The following is a 19,144-nucleotide window of genomic DNA, read 5'->3' as shown; positions in this document are numbered from 1 at the left end:
CCCCAAACCAATGAGATTTTAAATATAAAAAGAAATAGACAAAAGTTTGTTTCAGATTTAATATGATTTACAAAAAATAATCAAACTTTTTAGGTACCAACAGTGTGCATCATGCTTTAAAAGAAATCTCATCTATAGAGCATCTGACAGACAGGGGTCTAGGGAGCGGAGCAGAGTCACGGGAGGGACAAGATTAAAAGCTGAGAACAGGGAAGGAGCACGACAGGACTTCAAATATCTGGAGGACACTATGATGTGGGAGAGCAAGAAAACGCACTCAGTGTGCTTCCAAGGGCAAACAGGACCTGCGGATTTAAATTTAAGGAGGCAGCTTTTGCTCGATATATGGACAAACTTTCTAAACAAGACTCCCAACTGCAGAATAACCTGATCTAGAAAGTTGCTGAATTTTAATCTGTCCCTAGAGGTGCCGAGGCAGAGGCCAGAAACCACCGCTCTGTGGGTAGCCTCTAACAATCCTCTGGGGTAGGAATTTAGATGAAATAATCTAAAACTTTACGAGTCCACGTCCTATGCAAGGACCTATCATGCAGTAGGTACACCAGCGCCAGGAATGGCCTAGTGCTCAGCCTGCTGGCCTTTAAGTCACATTCCTGTAGCTGGAGCAGATCAATGGAATGACCGGGGGCGGCAGGGCTGTGGGGGGAGGAAGGTGACAGGTACTTAGGAAAAAGTAAACAATTTGAAAATTCAGTTTGAGAAGATGGATTCTAGATTACCAAAATGTATATTTTGTTAAAAAAAAAAAACCAACAAACCCAAACACCTGCTTTAAAAGATACTCCTCAATTAGAAATTTCTCTGAGCAGTACACAGGTAGAAAATTATTTTAATACAGGAGAGAAGGGTAACTATAAAGAAATAAACATAAGCTGAAATGACTCCAGACAGTATTACAGTACGACCGCCTCATCAGTAAGCCTGAACTGACAGACTGGAGGTTCGTGAGCACGTATCAGTTACCTAAAACAGCCAATCTGAAAACAAAAGTTTGTTGTAATTCATATGATGGCAAAACACGACCAAACCTGAATTCATTTGGCTGCAAACATCTTGAATGTGAGGTTATTTGTGGTCAAACTTTCCACTGAGTGTGACTATTCTCGCACTTCACTACACAACTGTAGAACTATTAATGTATTTCACTATGGGTGTTACTCCAGAATCTGCTGAGGAAGTAATTCTGAGTTTTGAAACACATCCAGGTAAGGATAAGGTCCCACAAATCTACAAAATCTAACAATGAAAATATTCAGTGTTCAAATCTAGAGCTCCTTTTTTACCGTAATATTAAAATTTTATGCTAACTAATAAGGACCTACTGTAGAGCACAGGGAACTCTTCTCAATACTCTGTAATGACCTATATGGGAAAAGAATCTAAAAAAGAATAGATAGGGGCTTCCCTGGTGGCGCAGTGGTTGAGAGTCTGCCTGCTGATGCAGGGGACACGGGTTCGTGCCCTGGTCCGGGAAGATCCCACATGCCGTGGAGCGGCTGGGCCCGTGAGCCATGGCCACTGAGCCTGCGTGTCCGGAGCCTGTGCTCCGCAACGGGAGAGGCCACGGCAGTGAGAGGCCCGCGTACCGCAAAAAAAAAAAAAAAAAAAAAAAAGAGTAGATATATGTATATGTATAACTGAGTCACTTTGCTGTACAGCAGAAACTAACACAACATTGTTAATCAACTATACACTCCAATAAAAATGTTTTAAAAATTTATGCTACAAATAGAAGTAAACCGCACTGCTGAGTAAGCTACAGATGTTGAGACTTATTAGAACCTATCATTCTTGCTACAATTTCTTATTGACTTATGAAAATAATCCAAATCTATACTGTAGATATGGGAGTTTGGGAAAATGACTTAAAATGCTGATGAAATTTCACTGGGAACTAGGAATTCAAATCCTGAACATATAATAGTTTTAAAATCACTTTTCTGGGGAAAAAAAAAATCACTTTTCTGTTTTCAGTCTTTCTGAATTACAGAGTCCTTCCTAATTATGAAAAAAGGTATTAATTCTGAATCTGATATCCCCTCAAACACATGCAAATGAATACTTAGTCACTGAACAAACACTAAGCTTTCAAAGATTTTTTTAATAAAGTTTTTTTTTCCTTTTCTCTTTTGGCTGCACCACCCAGCTTGTGGGATTTTACTTCCCCGAGCAGGGATTGAACCCGGGCCCTCGGTAGGGAGAGAGTGCGAAGTCCTAACCACTGAACCGCCTGGGAATTCCCCAAAGATATTTTTGTAGATAAAAAAAAAATACAAAAATGTATTTGGAAACTGTCCAAATCACATATTAACTAAAGATTATTTAAAATACACAATTTATCCTTATGTACTAAAATCCAGTCCTAAAAATTCTAACACTGTGTCATTCTGCTGTACAGTACCCAGAGGCCCAAGCACTCTAGCACTGACTAACCAGGCTACTGGTCTGACTGCATAACTCTGCAAAATGGTCAAGACAGGGAAGCAAGCAAAAAAGACTCCAAGCAGCAGCTGACACAGAGGCTACGAAAGCTGGCGTGTTAGAACTCAGGCCTTTACCAAAAACATGGCTCCTGACGGCCTCATTAGAATTTCCTATTTCAAAGTGAGAACAGGCCCTTATAGAGGCTTATGTATTAGAAAAGGGACAATCAGTCCAGAGGGCATCACTATGTCACAGCATACACATAAATATTAATATTTAAAACAATGATAGAATAATCAAAAATGGCTAAATCAAAACCCACATATTTGGCTTAGGCGGCAGGCAAGTATATCAGCTGACTCGTAGGTCATATAATGACTGGTTAAGTTCTAAAGTCAGTGTGGTAAAAATTAAGCCTTAAAAATTCCTTTAGCGTGTACCACGACGGGTCCATCTCCTCCTTTCAACAAGCCCGACACAGCCGCGTTTCCTTTGGCATCACGCTAGATCAGAGTTTCTGTGGCTGAATGCCAGACGGAGCAGTTTGGTTTGTATCTGGGGGCTACACCAAATGAAAAAAAAAAATCTTTAAAACTACAATTACATCGACAAGATGAGATGCTTAACAGAGCGAGGCAGCAATGCAGGCACTGACGCTGCAAGAGGAACAGTAATAGACTCACTTCTCCCGCTGCCAGCGTGGCTCACTCTTTTAGTTCAACTCTATTTAGAATCCTGTATAATATCTGAACTGCTAAAATTTTAATTTTTTCCCCAGGGGCCTATAGCTGAATTCCCTTAAGTTAAAGCTACACATGGTATGAGTCCACTGTTACATACTTTATAGAGCACAAAGAGAAAAGCTTTAGGTTTCTGGAATATCCACAAACATGAAAGAATGAAGCACTACCCTAAAGCAACCTGCAGGTATCTATTCTCTAACTATACAGGAAGATCTGGTAAAATTTAAGGGAAAATTGAAAACAATTAGATGCAACAGGAAAAAATTGATAAACCCATCTAATTTTATCACATATACAGGGGAAGGAAATGATTAAAAAGAAAATTATACGGTTATTAAAGATTTTTTTCAGCTACACTTTTGGTAATACTACTGTTCATTGTTCACCTTTTAATATTCTTCGGCAAACACAAATCAAGTAAGTTTTACAGTATCAACGCTTACTTAGGTAGTATGGCAAACAATTTACATTAAAAAAAATCACTGTAAGAGCCTTAGGATAGTTATATGACTTTATTTTAAGAGGTGGAGAAGACGAATTGACAGAACAAGCCAATTTTCTACGTCTAGTCTCAAAAGAATTTTAAACAACTGAAAAATCTTTATCAGGGAAACATATTATAAGTTTATACTATTAAAATCTCTACACTCACACCAATATATATCCTCCTTCATACTGAAAAATTCATTTTGATTTTTAAGACTATAAAAGCAGAGAGAAACTGACTCTTCATGATATAGACTCTGAAATTAATGGGATTATAAATAACCTGTTAGGTAGGCCTCAGACTAAGTTAGATTATCTTCTGCTTGATTTCTGAAATGTTATTATTTTTCTTATGAGTTGAACGACTTCCGCTCCGCAGAAGTACTTTATTTCTAACCACAAAGTAAATTAGTTTATGGAACCTTTTCTGAAGGTCTTCAAGAATAAGAAGCACATTTTCATATTTATTAGGTTTAACTGTAGCCTTACCAGATAATTAGGGGGACAGAATAAACATCTTTATAAAAATCTGTATGACAATTTTAACAGTGAATTTCTATAATCTACAAGCCTCAAACAACAGATATTTGCTTTAAAACAGAAAACTAAACTTTGAAGAATATTTTAAGTAGATGGCATTTATTTTAGACACATTTCACAATGTAGGCCTAATGCTAAAGTAGGTATTACCTGAAAATGTTTCCAAAATTATTAAAATAATCCTTACACAAACGTTGTTCTTTGAAAAATTAGCTTCCCTCTTACAAGTTATTCTGAATGAATGTGTAAGCACAGAAAGCTTGTATATCTATCGACTTGCTGGCTTACTTTAAAGCAGTCTAAGTAAAAGACCAGAAAAGTGTCCAAATATAAAACACTATCAACTTATGGTCCATTTTCTTTTTTTATTATTTGAAACATAATAGTTGGGTCTTGGTTGGCAGTTCACAAAGTATATCCAGGAAACAAATGTTATATGTTAAATAGCAGTAAACATCTTACGTATGTGGAAATGTTTAAATGAAGACACACGTACAATCAGGACTCAAATAAATACTTAAACCTTGATTTTTAACAAGTTCTATTTTAAGAGAAAAGGACTTTTAGCTGTAAGTATAATAGACCACATATTCCAAAAACTGATGAACCCGGTGCTTCTACAGAAACGCACGTCGTAACGAATGAACATACCAAAGTGCGCTGAGCCACTGCCGCTTTTACTCTGCGCAGAGGCGCTGCATGTCTGGGTCCCGGGCTGTGCTGCTCCTGTTCGACTTACACTCCGATACCATTTTCTACAGGAGACTCCATCACTGTCACTGTCACGTAGGGATGGTGTCCGAGGCCTAAAATGCCGCCATCTACATGATTTGATATTGACTAGTATCTGACTGAGGTCTTTAGAGAAAGATTTGTCCGAGGTATTTGTTTCTGAGGTATTGGCAATCTGATTGACTGGAGAATGTTGTGGTGAGGAAAGCATTTCCAAATCCAGATGGCGAAACATGCTGTCATAGTCCGAGTGAGCTCTGTCCAGTAAGACCCTGTTAAAAATAAGGCACAAACAGACATGTAAAACAGCTACTCCCCCAAGTCCCCCAAAGCCACCTCATACTGAACATTTAAGAGCTATAAATTTGATTACTTCGTTATTTGGCTCTATGGGCTAAAATCTCAATTTCTGTTAAGGTTCTTTCACTTTATAATGATTCGATTAAAGAAGAAAGTAATCCGCCTTAGAGAATAAGGTATACGACCCATCTTACACAGCTGGAGTCTTCTAACAGTTCTACATTTGGTTTTACTGCATACAAGCGAATTTGACTTTTCACTTCCATTACAAAGCACCAAAACATTCATGAAATATTGCTAACATATCTGTTCTTTATTTAAGCAAAAACTTCATTTTTTTTTTTTCGAGGGGGTGGGTAGGAGAAAAGCAGTACAAGGTATGTGATCTTTGGATATTTTACGCTATTAAAATTTTTTATAGACAAAATATTTGAAGCTACCACTCGAGAGGATATATTTTCATTTTATTTATATAAACCTTATAAATGATTCCATCTTAGGATGTTAACACTGACTCATGCTAGTATCAAATAAAATATAGCCAATGTAGAGAATTTTCACTACTATGATGTAAACATAATGATGGGGTTGAAAAAGTGCTTAATAAAATGTATTTTAGTGACTGGATAATTCTAAACTAACGGTGAAGTGATAATAACTGCAATCAAGATTCAAAAATGAGAGCTTCCCTGGTGGCGCAGTGGTTGAGTCCGCCTGCCAATGTAGGGGATGCGGGTTTGTGTCCCAGTCCGGGAAGATCCCACATGCCGCGGAGCAGCTGGGCCCATGAGCCATGGCCTCTGAGCCTGTGTGTCTGGAGCCTGTGCTCCGCAACGGGAGAGGCCACAACCGTGAGAGGCCCGCGTACCGCAAAAAAAAAAACCAAAAAACAAAAAAAAAGATTCAAAAATGAAAGAAATGTGTATAAGTCATTAACTGACTGTAAATTATACACTTAGCTTTCTTCCTCAAAGCACCTTGATGATTTACCTGCTTTGCCTTTTAATTTTTTTTCACTAATATTATACGAGTGCCTTTCTTTTCCTTCCCTTTCATGTGTTCTGCAACTCCTCCCCGCTCCCACACACAACTTCACACATAAAGGCACCCAGAGTATGAAGGGCTCTATCAGGTCTAAACAAAGATCAGGTCCTGCATGGGCCCTGGAGCCTCTCCACTGGCGAGTTAACTCAGTGTACCAGTTATATGACACTTCTGAGCTTAAATATTTAATCCTTTTTCTCAATATCTCTCAGAACTCCTAAAACGATTTTTTGTAATCCTGATTTACACTTGCCTTCATCTATCTCGGAGGCTTTCGATCTTGGGAAGAAAAGCAGATCCGTTAGGGAACCATTAGTTATGCATTAAAAGCTACGGTTGTATAAGAAACAGGTAACAAAGTGGTGAAGTATCTCAGTCAAAAAAATCAGTTAAGAATAGCAGACAGGAACAAAACGAGCTCTTTAGAAGGACCACCTCACTTTAAGCTTTAGATCCCATTGCCCACCATCTAAAACATCCCTCTGCTAGGAACACAGAGGCGCCTTACCTTCCACCGCGCCCAACCCGTCTTCGTGCAAATCCGATACACCTCTGGGGCACGGTCAGGGTGGTCAAGCAGTAGCGGTATCGCACATCCCCTAATCCTCCGTCGCTAGGACTAGTCCAAGGCCAGTTGCCAGTTTGGTCTAAGTGAGGCTTAAAAAGGAAAATCTGGATTATTTTTTTTTGTCAGCTCCAGGTGAACAGTCTGTTACTTAAAAAGAGAGCCCGAAACTTACAGCATAGTACTGACAGCCTGCCTTCCTACGGAAAGCAAAAGGACCATCGGGGTCATTCTCTTCCTCAGCTTCCGAAGAGCCAGACAGAACCTTTAAATAAAAGGAAGTGCGTCAGAACATGTGCCTTCCCACATTCCTCGTGTGTGTTCATGAGAAATCAGAAATGTTTACACTGACCTGGGAGAGAGGCTCTTCGTCCGAGCTGGGAAAGTCATACTGGTTCAGGTCTTTAGCGCTGAAGCCAGGCAGCGCGGCGGGGCCGGCCTGCTGAGGAGTGGCGGCAGCAGACGAAGGTAAGACTTTGGGCTTCTTTTCATATTTACGCTTAGGTCGGATAAGCTCGGCCTTATCTTGCTGCAATACAGTCATGAATTACACACTAGAAACCATGTTCAACAAACTGAAAGTTTGGGGGGAGTTTTAAAAATAAGTTTACTGCTAAAATGAAGGCATTCCCACTCATAAGAGATACAAGACCCTTAACATTCTGTCATCTTCTATTGTAAAGTCTTAGAGGTTGGTCTCTGTGAAAACAGGAATATGTTTCTACAACCTAAACATAATCATAATCAAGTAAAAGAAGAGAACAGAAGTTCTCCAGCTGCTGAAATCCTTGAACAACAATTAGTATTTACTGCTGGCTCCTGTATCTGTTTCTTAGTTTTCTATGAAAATTCTAGGGGAGCATTTTTAAAAAGGGATGTCTAGTCTTTATTCTAAAGAATTAACAAATCAATATTGGCAAAGTAATAATGAAACATATACACAAAGCAAACTTCAGATAACTGTTAACATAGTGAAAAATAAATCCATAATGCTGAGATATTAAAAAAATAAAGAGTAGTAAGGACTTGCTAGCTAAACAATGAGAGAGAATTGCGAGCAGTTTTAGAGGATAAAGATATGAAATCATTATATAGGGAAACAACACGGGAATAAAACACAGAGGCAAGAGTGACAGAGCAATGAGCACAGCGCATGTTAGAAATGTGTACGGCAGGTGAGGGCAGAGGCCAGGAGAGGTATGAATTTGAGGTACAGGCAACAGGCAAGAAAGATCAGAGGCAGAAATGATATTTGTTAGGAAGAAAAAGATTATGGCAGGTATCACGGCTGACATAAATATTTATACCAAGATTTATGCAGTTTATGGCATTACGGTTTTTAAAGAAAAGTTAATTATTCAACTATAAGGTATCTCTCTTTACAAGTTCTACTGCTATATCTAAAGGCCAGTCTTAAACCAAAAGCTGGCTTTCACGGTAGAGTTTGTATACATATTTTTTCTTTTTCACTCTGAATCTAGTGATAAAATACCACTCAACATTATCAGCTACTACCGCCCACAGAAATTTTTATCACCTTATTAGCTTTAAACTCCTTCACGTCCATGGCTTCCTGGTGTTTGAACTGGCCGCTGTTGGTGAGGGGGACAACGGGGATGGAGTAAGCAGGTTTCATGGGCTGTCTCTGCGCCATGACCTCAGACACGATCTCGCCACTGTAGTCACCCAGACTATACCTGAAATGGCAAAGAAAGGAAGTTGAAAACGTTAGTTCAGGAAGTACTCATCCTCGTGACGACTAATTAACTGAGCTATAACTATAAATCCTGATTAGACCTAAGGTAACATTACAGGTAAACTATTTGCTGAATGCTTATTAAAACTAAAGATTACATAATTCCTATTCTTTCTTTTGCTTTTTGGCTTATAGCTTTATCTTGGCACCATTAATAGGTAACTGTGGGAAAGAAAACAAAGGTTTAAATTTTAACATAGCAATTTTGGCGAAAGATTTGGTGGAGATGTTGAAATTCATGCCTAAAATGGTGCGGAGGAACTTTCTGCTAATTTGAGTTGCCTGTGCTATAAAACTAACTTTTCTGAAATGAATCACAATAAACTGATTAGTGGTTTTCTTTGGGAGTAGGGACTACGAAATAGGGGAGTGAGGCTTGAAGTTTTCACTGTGCTCCCTGCTAAAGGATTACCTGAGTGTTAAGATTATGGGCCTTGCCCTCTCCCCTTTTTATACTTCCCTGTTAAAAGCTCAGTTAAGTGTTAAGAAAAAATTCAGTACCATCTAGTAAATAAAATAAAAGCTTTAGAAGTGACAAATGTTCTCTCCCTCACAGCCCTGCACACAACTCAAGTAAGGGCAAAAGAATATGATTCCAAAATGTAAATACCTGGCATAACTTAATAACTTAATTTTACTGAACCCAGTCACTTTAAAAGTGAAAATAAAGAGAGGAACGTATGTAAAAATATACAAAGCATACCACAGCACACATTTCAGTAGTCTCTATTATTAAAAGAATATATTTCTGGAGTTACAGATAATTGCTTAGGACATAAATTAACTCTACACAAAATTCTAATGGTACCACGCTGCTAATGCTATTAAAATATACTTTACCTCTTTTCCATAATTTCCAGTGTTAAGTGCAATAGCTCCCTTTTACTCTTTTCTCTTCTTTTTATCATCTCTAGAATAGTAACAGCCCGACTCAGATCTCGACGCAGCTTAAGCATTTTTTCATAAGAGGCTTCATCATTTTTACGATTCTGTAAATGTGAATTTGCTTTGTTTAATGTCAATAAGCATTTCTGACTACTGGCATTCTGAGTATAGCTAGTGATATATACGAATATATATATTTGAAGGGTGAGATGAGAATTTAAAGACACTGAAATGGAACACGGTTTACCAGGAAATCAATTTTGAATATGGTTTTTAATGGATTAACATTAAAATATATCATTAATAACTCTAATGAATTTTAAGGCTGACATTTTAAATTAATATTTTTCATTACAATATATAGAAAGTCTGTCTAAACACAAATTAAAACACAGCCTTCAGATACTGAGATACTGATAATTATAAATAAATTTTCTCACATCAAAAACATTACTACAGAATTTCCCCAGGTTTTCTTACTTTTCGAGTCTGCATTTTTTCAGTACGTCTTCTAAAGGCCACGTAAGGGTCATTTGTGCTGGAGCCATCCCGCTTCTCTTGTTTCACTGCTGGGATGAGGGCCGGCCCTCGGCAGTCTCTTCTCCGTCTGACCCAATGCTCGTGAACGTCCCTAATTAACTCATCGTCTTCTTTCAGCAGTAGTTTGGCTTCCTGCAGGCTGACTGGCTAAATGTAAAATCATTACGTCATTTTCACATAATACAAATAAAAGGCTCAAAAGTACCTGCAAATTTAAATGACAATAATCAAAACAACAGCAGTAACAACAGACATGCTGAGCACCTTGTACATGTCAGACCATGAGCTAGATGCTGTATATAAATTATTTAATTTTTGCAACAAAATCCTGCAATGTTTATCCATCTATTTTACAGATGGGGAAAGAGAGGCACAGAGAAATTTAAACATGCTGAATATTACACAGGCCAGTAACGGGCAGAGGTAAGACATGAACTCATGCTTGTCCGGAGCCTGCTTGCTTACCCTCTCCCCAGCATTACACTGTTTCCATATGGAAGAGAGATTTATATAGACATATACACACACTTAATATATATACAATGAAGCTGTACCTGCTGACCACTGCCTTTTTCTAGACGGTCAATCATCTCCTCAAACTGCAGTGGGCAGATGTCCATTTTCTTCTTCAGTTTATTCACAAAGACTTCATCTTCCGAATCCAAATCGTAATCGGGCTGCTCAGCATCCAAACTAAAAGCTGACAGAAAAAACCACAAGCAACCGTTTACTGTGTGAACATACGGGCAAAGCCTCTCGTGGGTGTCTGGACAATCTCTAAAGAAACAGGAAAGAGTTTTGAAAGACTGTGTTTTCAGACTCACAAACAATCTAAGCTTCCCACACTTAAAGTTTAAGAAAGAAGGGACTTCGCTCGTGGCGCAGCGGTTAAGAATCCGCCTGCCAATGCAGGGGACACGGGTTCAAGCCCTGGTCCTGGAAGATCCCACGTGCCGCAGAGCAGCTAAGCCTGTGCACCACAACTACTGAGCCCACATGCCACAACTACTGAAGCCCAGGCGCCTGGAGCCCGTGCTCTGCAGCAAGAGAAGCCACCGCAATGAGAAGCCCGTGCACCACAACGGAGAGTAGCCCCGCTCGCCACAACTAGAGAAAGCCCGCGCACAGCAACAAAGACCCAACACAGCCAAATTTAAATAAATAAACAAATAATTTTTTAAAAAAAAGCCTGTTCTAGATCACTCCCCTTTTTACTTTACAATCTTATTTGTTAAGCACTCGAATGTGCTTGATCTCCCAGAGAGGAAGCACTGTGTCTTATCCATCTCTGTACGTCAGTGCAGAGGCAGTAAACATGTTCATCTTGTACACCAACTCTGCACGCAGTACTCTACTGAAAAGCATTTGGATATTGACTCTATTCAAGTGGAAAAAAACCCTGAAAACATCTGCAGTCAGCGTGGTGACATCTGTGACAGGAACAAGGGGGGGGACCCTGCCTGCCCTACATGTGCCATCCCTGCTTCAAGACTGACACAGTATCTGGCCCATAGGAACCCAACAAATTATTTGTGCAACTATAACGTTATGCTTCATTTTCATTTTGACCTGTATCACACTTCTGTAACATTCCTAATTAAAATAAATGAACATTCAGATCCTTCATAAAAATCTCTATAAGTTACCCTCTCTGCACCCATGTTTCCTGCACCATCAGCCCTTCAATGATTTTCCACCATCTAATTCTGTTTGCTGTTGCAATGTAAACAGAGATTTTGGAGATTCCCAAGTGGTTTAAAACTGTTGGATTAATGGGCTTCCCTGGTGGCGCAGTGGTTGAGAGTCCGCCTGCCGATGCAGGGGACACGGGTTCGTGCCCCGGTCCGGGAAGATCCCACATGCCGCGGGGCGGCTGGGCCCGTTGAGCCATGGCCGCTGAGCCTGCGCATCCGGAGCCTGTGCTCCGCAAAGGGAGAGGCCACAACAGTGAGAGGCCCGCGTGCCGCAAAAAAAAAAAAAAAAAACCAAAAAAAAACCAACTGTTGGATTAAACACACTTGTTGTTTTGTCCCTAACCAAAAAAATCCACATCTGTGGAGTAACCACTAGCCACGTATGACCAATTAGATTTAAATTAACTTAATGCAAAATTCAGTAGCCACATTTCAAGTGCTAAGTATTACATGTGGCTAGTGGTTACTGCTGTTACCAGACGCTACAGATTATAAAAACATTTCCATCATCACTGGAAGTTCTATTAAAGAGGGTGATCCAGATAATCCAGAAAGCCAAACTGATAGGGCCCAACTATCAGTGTTCTGCCTACTTAAGGGTGTACTTTATACGTGTGTAGGGTCTCGTTCATACATTGCTTTGGCACCCTCCACTATAAAATTTATTTTTCTTTTAGAGCAAATCACATTTACAAAGCTTAATTATTCATAAAAACTAAACAAGCCTACCTAGTATCACCTTACTTATGCATTATCAAGATACACTTGACATACTCCTGGCATACCTTATATCATCAATGACAAGTCACATCCAACAAATTAAGGCGATGGGAAAGGAAGATTCCCGCCCTAGGGAGCTCTATGTCTTCGCCACTGAAGTGACCAAGTACCTGAGAGGCTGCTCTTGCCTGTGCCAGAAGCTTTTCTTTAGTTAATGCAAACACATCTAAGACCTTCAAATATGAGGAGAACCAAATCTTGTTCAGATATAAAATATTAAAACCCTAGAGAAAAGCTAACATGTAAAATCTCACTTTAGGATTTCATTTGACCAAAAAACCACAGCCAATGATTGAAGTGTAATTTGGCTTCAGCCAAATGTCCAACTGACAGCTCAGCTGCAGCTGATAAAGATGTAACATATGGGGCATCCCTGGTGGCGCAGTGGCTGAGAGTCCGCCTGCCGATGCAGGGGACATGGGTTCGTGCCCCGGTCCGGGAAGATCCCACATGCCGCGGAGCGGCTGGGCCCGTGAGCCATGGCCGCGGAGCCTGCGCGTCCGTAGCCTGTGCTCCGCAATGGGAGAGGCCACGGCAGTGGGAGGCCCGCGTACCGAAAAAAAAAAAAAAAAAAAAAAAAATGTAACATATATGCATCATGGTTCTAGAAACAGGAATATCTTCAAATTTCCTGGGCCATGTTACTGAGTGCAAAAAACAAGGTCTAAAGAGAAACAGGCAAATGAGTTGCCTCTTCTAATTGAGTTCTACCAATTACAGTGAGCCCTAGTTAGCCAATAATTGTTAACTATGGGAGACATACAGTAGAAGCTGACTCTGTTTAAAACATTCTGCTAGAGATAAACCCAGATATGTATACAGGTAAACAAAATACAGTATTCTATAGAGATGGAGGAGAAAATTCTATAGAAAATAAACCTAATAAAAAGAACACAACAGTACACGTAAATTGATTAGATTATTTTAAAGGAGATACAAAGTGGTACAAACCACTGTGCTTAGAGTCCAGTAGTAAAGGTGAAATGCATACAAAAGTCTATGTAACAAATGCCATATTACAGCTCATACTACGTGTGCACAGGTAGGTATGTCCATAACTCCAAGCAGCATTTTTAAATTACAGGAAGCAAATAGTGAAAGGGTATTTGGGTCCCCAAAATGGCACAAAACGTAGACTGGGAACAGAATAGAACTCCTGATGGAAAAGAAGGCACAGTATTCGAGGCTGAGGAGAAACCTCCCACAGCAGGGAGGGCACACAGGTTTCCGCTCAAGCACTAGCTCCCCGTGACTGGTAACAGCTACTTGCAAAGACCCTGGAATAAATTCTGGGCAGCAGAAAAGACCATCGTAATAGTGGTATTTACTGTGCGGTGGTAGGTATTTGACATCCTTGCTTGGACCTAAGAAGACAAAAGCGATCACTGGCTAGCTAGGTCATGAAATTCTTCAACTTCTTTATATTTATAAACTACTGAGTCACTTCTTGAATGTACCTGGGGACAGTAAACAGAGAATCCCAGATCTGAAAGATTTGAAATCCTACATATGAAGTCCTTTGTAGTTAAAGTTCTGCTATATCTGCACGGTTGGTTGATGCTATAGATTTTATCTGTGAGAAAGTAAAACCAGAAGAATAATGGGGAAAGGGAAGGAGAAAATGTAATCTTTCAGATTCAGGGCATAAAGAAAGGACACCTCTGTTCTGAGAGGTAATAAACAAAAGGAGGCTCTATAAAGATCTGTTTTTTAAAAATCTTTTCATTTATAAATAAATTCAAACTTATAAAAGCCTCCAAATAAAAACAGCACAAGGGACACCTGCATATCCTTTACCCAGATTCACCTGCTGTTAAAATTGTACTCCATTTGCTTTGTCACTTGCATGTGTGTGTCCTCTCCCCCTCCATGTGTATACACACACACACACCGCACACACCCCACACACACTATTTTGAGCCACCAGAGGGTAAATTACCTTCATAATGGCTCTTTCCTGCTAAATACTTCAGAGTGTGTTTCCACATAATCACAGTACAGTCATCAACTTTATATTCCACTTTTGCCAGCTGATCCAATAATTCATAACATTTCCCACTACAGTACACGACCACTCTGGGATCAGGTATTATTTTTCCTGACGTCTCTTTAGCCTCCTTTACTTTGGAACATTTCCACAGCCTTTCGCTGTCTTTTAGGACACTGATGATGTCTGTTTCAGGAGTATTACCATTCCCACTACTAGCAGGTTGCTCACTCTGTGTCTGTGGGATTTTCCCCACTGTGATTAGGTTATACTCTCTTAGCTGCCACACCACTCGACTTTATTCTTAGTCCTTCCCAGGGTCTCACACCTAGAGGCACATGATGTTCATCTGTTTCTCATAAGTGGTGGTAACTGTGACCACCAGTCAAGATATTGCCCCATTACCCCACCGTATAACTGCCGCCCCCACCTGCCGCCGTAACTAATGAGCAGTTTGTGGGGAGAGTTTAAGGCCATGGAAATGTCCTGACCCTCATGAGAATTTCCCCTTACAGAGAGCACACACTGGCGATTCTCGTGTGGCTCAATCTCGGTCGCACTTAGTGCGAAGATGATTCTCCAGCAGTCTCTTCGCACAGCACCGTTCAGCTCTTGACATTCTGTACTGTAAAACCACGAGACTACACTTCTGGTCATAGTAATAAGCCCCCATTTAGCACGGCTTATTACCAGTGTGGTGATAATGAATTCCTACTTTTTCCATGTTTGTAAGTCGCTCACTGTACCCAACTATTTCACTGCTTAAAATGTCCCTAAATTAGCCAGTGGAATATGCCTCTGCCATTTTTGTGAGTTCTTAATTTCTGGCATAACAAGATGTTCCAGGTTTATCTTGTACTCACCCTGCCCCAGCCCTGGGATCAGCCATTTCTCTGCATATTCTTGGCCCTATTTAGCAGGGAACAGATCAGGGAATAGGTGCTAGGTGTGCTTATTGCTACTGAGTATTTTTTGCTTCTTGGCTCTACCAGTGGACAGAACCGGAAATGCACAGATCTGTATCTATACACACACATATATACATATTCAAATATACACCAAGACTGCCTGATAAAAAAAGATTTCCTTTGAGGATTAACAGGAGAGAACCTTGAGACCCGAGTGCAAAGGGGAAGGGGGAGAGAGAATTGTTCCTGCCTATCCTGGTCAGAACTGTTTTTGTCCTTTCTGCCAGTATGAATAGGAAAGGAGAAGTCCTAGCTGTACAATCTAGAAGGCTTCCAGATCACCAATCAAAAGAGAAACAGCATTAAGACCCTGTGGAGCAGGAGATGCTGAATAGCACTCTGAAATAGTTTAGAAAAGTAACCACAGTTTGGAACTATAAGAAGGGGATGATGGTTTTAATACAGGTTTCTTCCTTTACAGCTCTGATAGGAGAAAATTATGCTCTCTTTCCTAAGCCTGTTAAAAGACAAGGAAAACGTTGAGATTTTCCAAATAAATGTTCAATGAAATGTTAACAGATAACATGTAATGAATATATTTTGAAAATGCTGGGTTAAAAGAAACTTTCTTTTTTAACTGTGAGATTCCCAGAGCCTATAAGTAATATGCATTGTAACTCTGGGGGTGGAAGGAGAATATAACAGGCAATAATTCTCAAACGTGTTTATCATTACTTTTTTAGGCAATACTAATTATCATCTTTAAAACTCCAAGGAGCAGTTTGTGTAAATTAGTTTAAGAGTTTTACAAAATAGAAATTATGAGAATTGAAATGAACCGGTCTACATACATAATTCAAGGCAATGTACCCTTCACAAGCAACTTCTTAGACCACCTGGCATTCAAGATTCAATTTTAACTTTGCAGAAATTTACAGTATAACTAGCCTTTTCTTGTGTATTGTAGTATACTAAAAGCCAATACCAATTTTTAAAGAATTAACATCAATTTTACACAATTTCTTCCAGAAAATAAGAGGAAACACTTCCCAACTTGTTTTATGAGGCCAGTATTACCCTGATACCAAAACCTGACAAGGCAGAGCACACAAACACAAAAGACTACCGGCCAATATCTTTCATGAATTTAGATGCAAAACTCCTCAATAAAATCGCACCTAACAATGTATGAAAAAAATAATACACCACAGCCAAGTGGGATTTATTCCAGGTATGCAAGGCTGGTTCAATATTTGAAAACCAACCAATACAACCTATCGTATCAAAGGCTAAAGAAGGAAAAAAAAAAATCACATGGCCTTATCAATGTCAATGTCAATGCAGAAAAAGCATTTGCATTGTCATTCTGCAATGTCATTGCAGAAAAAGCATTTGACAAATTCAACAGTCATGATACAAACTCCCAGTACCCTAGGAATACAGGGGAACTTCCTCAATCTCATAGAAGCAACTACAAAAAGAAACCACCCTACAGGTGACATAATACTTAATGGTGAAAGACTAAATTCCTTCCCTCTAAGATCAGGAACAAGGCAAGGATGTCTGCTCTCACCATTCTTATTTTAAAATCATATTCAAGTTCTAACCACTATACTAAGGCAAGAAAGCAATTAAAGACATACAGGTTGGAAAGGAAAAACAAAACCATTTCTATTTGCAGACTACGACATGATTTTCCATTCAGAAAATCCCAAAGAATCTGCAAACATCTCCAAGAACTAATATGTAATTTCAGTTAAGGCCACAGGACATAAGCTCAACATACAATTAAGCTGCATTTCTGTATACAATGAAAAAGTGGAAACCAAAATCAAAAGTGCAATACCATTTTCAAATGTTCCAAAGAAAACAGGTATAAATCTAAAAAGAAGTACTAAAAAACCATGGCTCTCTATGATGAAAATTAAAAAGTCTCAACTTTATAAAAGAAATCAAAGAAGACCTAAATACTTGGAGGGTCACACAGTGGTCGTGGGCTGGAAGACTCAACACAGGAAAGATGTCAGCTCTCCCTACAATGATCTATAGGGTTAAGTGCAATTTCTATCAAAACCTCAGCAGGTTTCTTTGCAGATACAAACTTATTGTAATATTTACAGGGAAAAGCCCTAGAATACCCAAAACAATCTTGAAGGAGAAAAATAAAGGAGGAAGTACTCTCCCTGATGTTAAGGATTATCATAGAGCTGCAGTAATCAGGACAGTGGTACTGTCTCGGGATAAACACAGAAATCAGTGGAATAGTGGATGAACAGAAGCCAGAAATAGAGACTCATCAACATGCATAATTAATTTCTTGCCAAGAAGCAAAAGCAATCAATGGAGGAGGGATCACTTTTTCAATAAATGGTGCTGGAACAATTAGATACCCAGAATGGAGGCAGGGGGAACACCATGACCTAAACCTCACACTCAAAATTGATCACATACTTAAACGTAAAAGGAAGGGACTTCCCTGGTGGCGCAGTGGTTAAGAATCCTCCTGCCAATGCAGGGGACACGGGTTCGAGCCCTGGTCCGGGAAGATCCCACATGCCGAGGAGCAACTAAGCCCGTGAGCCACAACTACTGAGCCTGTGCTCTAGAGCCCACGAGCCACAACTACTGAGCCCACGTGCCGCAACTACTGAAGCTCGCGCACCTAGAGCCCATGCTCCGCAACAAGAGAAGCCACCGCAGTGAGAAGCCTGTGCACAGCAACGAAGAGTAGCCCCCGCTCGCTGCAACTAGACAAAGAGTAGCCCCCACTCGCTGCAACTAAACGAAGACCCAACGCAGCCAAAAACAAATAAATTTATTAAATAAAAAAAAAATGTAAAATGTAAAACTGTGAAACTTCCAGAACAGGTCATACGACAAAATCTTTGGACCCCAGGCAAAACAAAGAGTATTCTTAGAGTTGATACCAAAATCATGAACTGTAAGAGGAAAATTGGTAAATGGATCTCATCAAAATTAAAAACTTCTGCTCTGTGAAAATCTGTTAAGAGAATGAAAAGACAAATTATATACTGGGAGAAAATATTTCCAGATCACATATGACAAAGGCGTGTGTCTAGAATATATAAACAAAACAAAATCCTCAAAACTCAACATTAAAATAAACAATCTAATTAGAAAATGGGCAAAAGACCTGTGCGATGATTTCACCAAATAAGATATATAGATGGCAAACACATGAGAAGACGTTTAACATGTTAGCCATTTAGAGAAACACAAATTTAAAGTACAATGAGAGGGCTTCCCTGGTGGCGCAGTAGTTGAGAGTTCGCCTGCCGATGCAGGGGACACGGGTTCGTGCCCTGGTCCGGGAAGATCCCACATGCCGCGGAGCGGCTGGGCCCATGAGCCATGGCCGCTGACCCTGCGCGTCCGGAGCCTGTGCTCCACAACGGGAGAGGCCACAACAGTGAGAGGCCCGCGTACCGCAAAAAAAAAAAAAAAAAAAAAGTACAATGAGATATCACTGCACACCTATTAGAATGGCTAAAATTAAAAAGTGATAACCTCAAATGCTGGCAAGGATACAGGAGAAACTGGATCACACATACACTGCTGATGATAATGTAAAACAGTACCTCCACTCTGGGATACAGTGTAGACGTTCTTGTCAAACTAAAAATGTATGACCCAGCAACTACTCTTAAGGTAATTAAGCCAGAGAAATAAAAATTTATGTTCACTCAAAAATCTGTACATGAACACTCATAGCAGCTTT

At 39.7% G+C, this 19,144-nt stretch overlaps 1 protein-coding gene across 3 annotated transcripts in view; it reads right to left on the bottom strand.

Moving 5' to 3' along the window:
- The window catches only part of EPC1 (enhancer of polycomb homolog 1), a 93,607-nt gene that overhangs the window by 8,039 nt on the left and 66,424 nt on the right, over positions 1 to 19,144 (bottom strand). For all 3 annotated transcript variants that reach the window (XM_019933522.3, XM_019933520.3, XM_019933521.3), the window contains exons 3-10: positions 10,591 to 10,736; positions 9,977 to 10,183; positions 9,452 to 9,600; positions 8,393 to 8,552; positions 7,208 to 7,384; positions 7,031 to 7,120; positions 6,799 to 6,947; positions 4,866 to 5,218 (exon numbers count right to left, since the gene is read on the bottom strand). In XM_019933522.3, the coding sequence (XP_019789081.1) occupies positions 4,866 to 5,218; positions 6,799 to 6,947; positions 7,031 to 7,120; positions 7,208 to 7,384; positions 8,393 to 8,552; positions 9,452 to 9,600; positions 9,977 to 10,183; positions 10,591 to 10,736 (1,431 nt within the window). The remainder of the gene's footprint in view (positions 1 to 4,865; positions 5,219 to 6,798; positions 6,948 to 7,030; positions 7,121 to 7,207; positions 7,385 to 8,392; positions 8,553 to 9,451; positions 9,601 to 9,976; positions 10,184 to 10,590; positions 10,737 to 19,144) is intronic.

This window comes from Tursiops truncatus, chromosome 2 (assembly GCF_011762595.2).
Source record: "Tursiops truncatus isolate mTurTru1 chromosome 2, mTurTru1.mat.Y, whole genome shotgun sequence".
NCBI classification, from domain to species: Eukaryota; Metazoa; Chordata; class Mammalia; order Artiodactyla; family Delphinidae; genus Tursiops; species Tursiops truncatus.
This window is presented reverse-complemented; position numbering and strand designations above follow the sequence as displayed.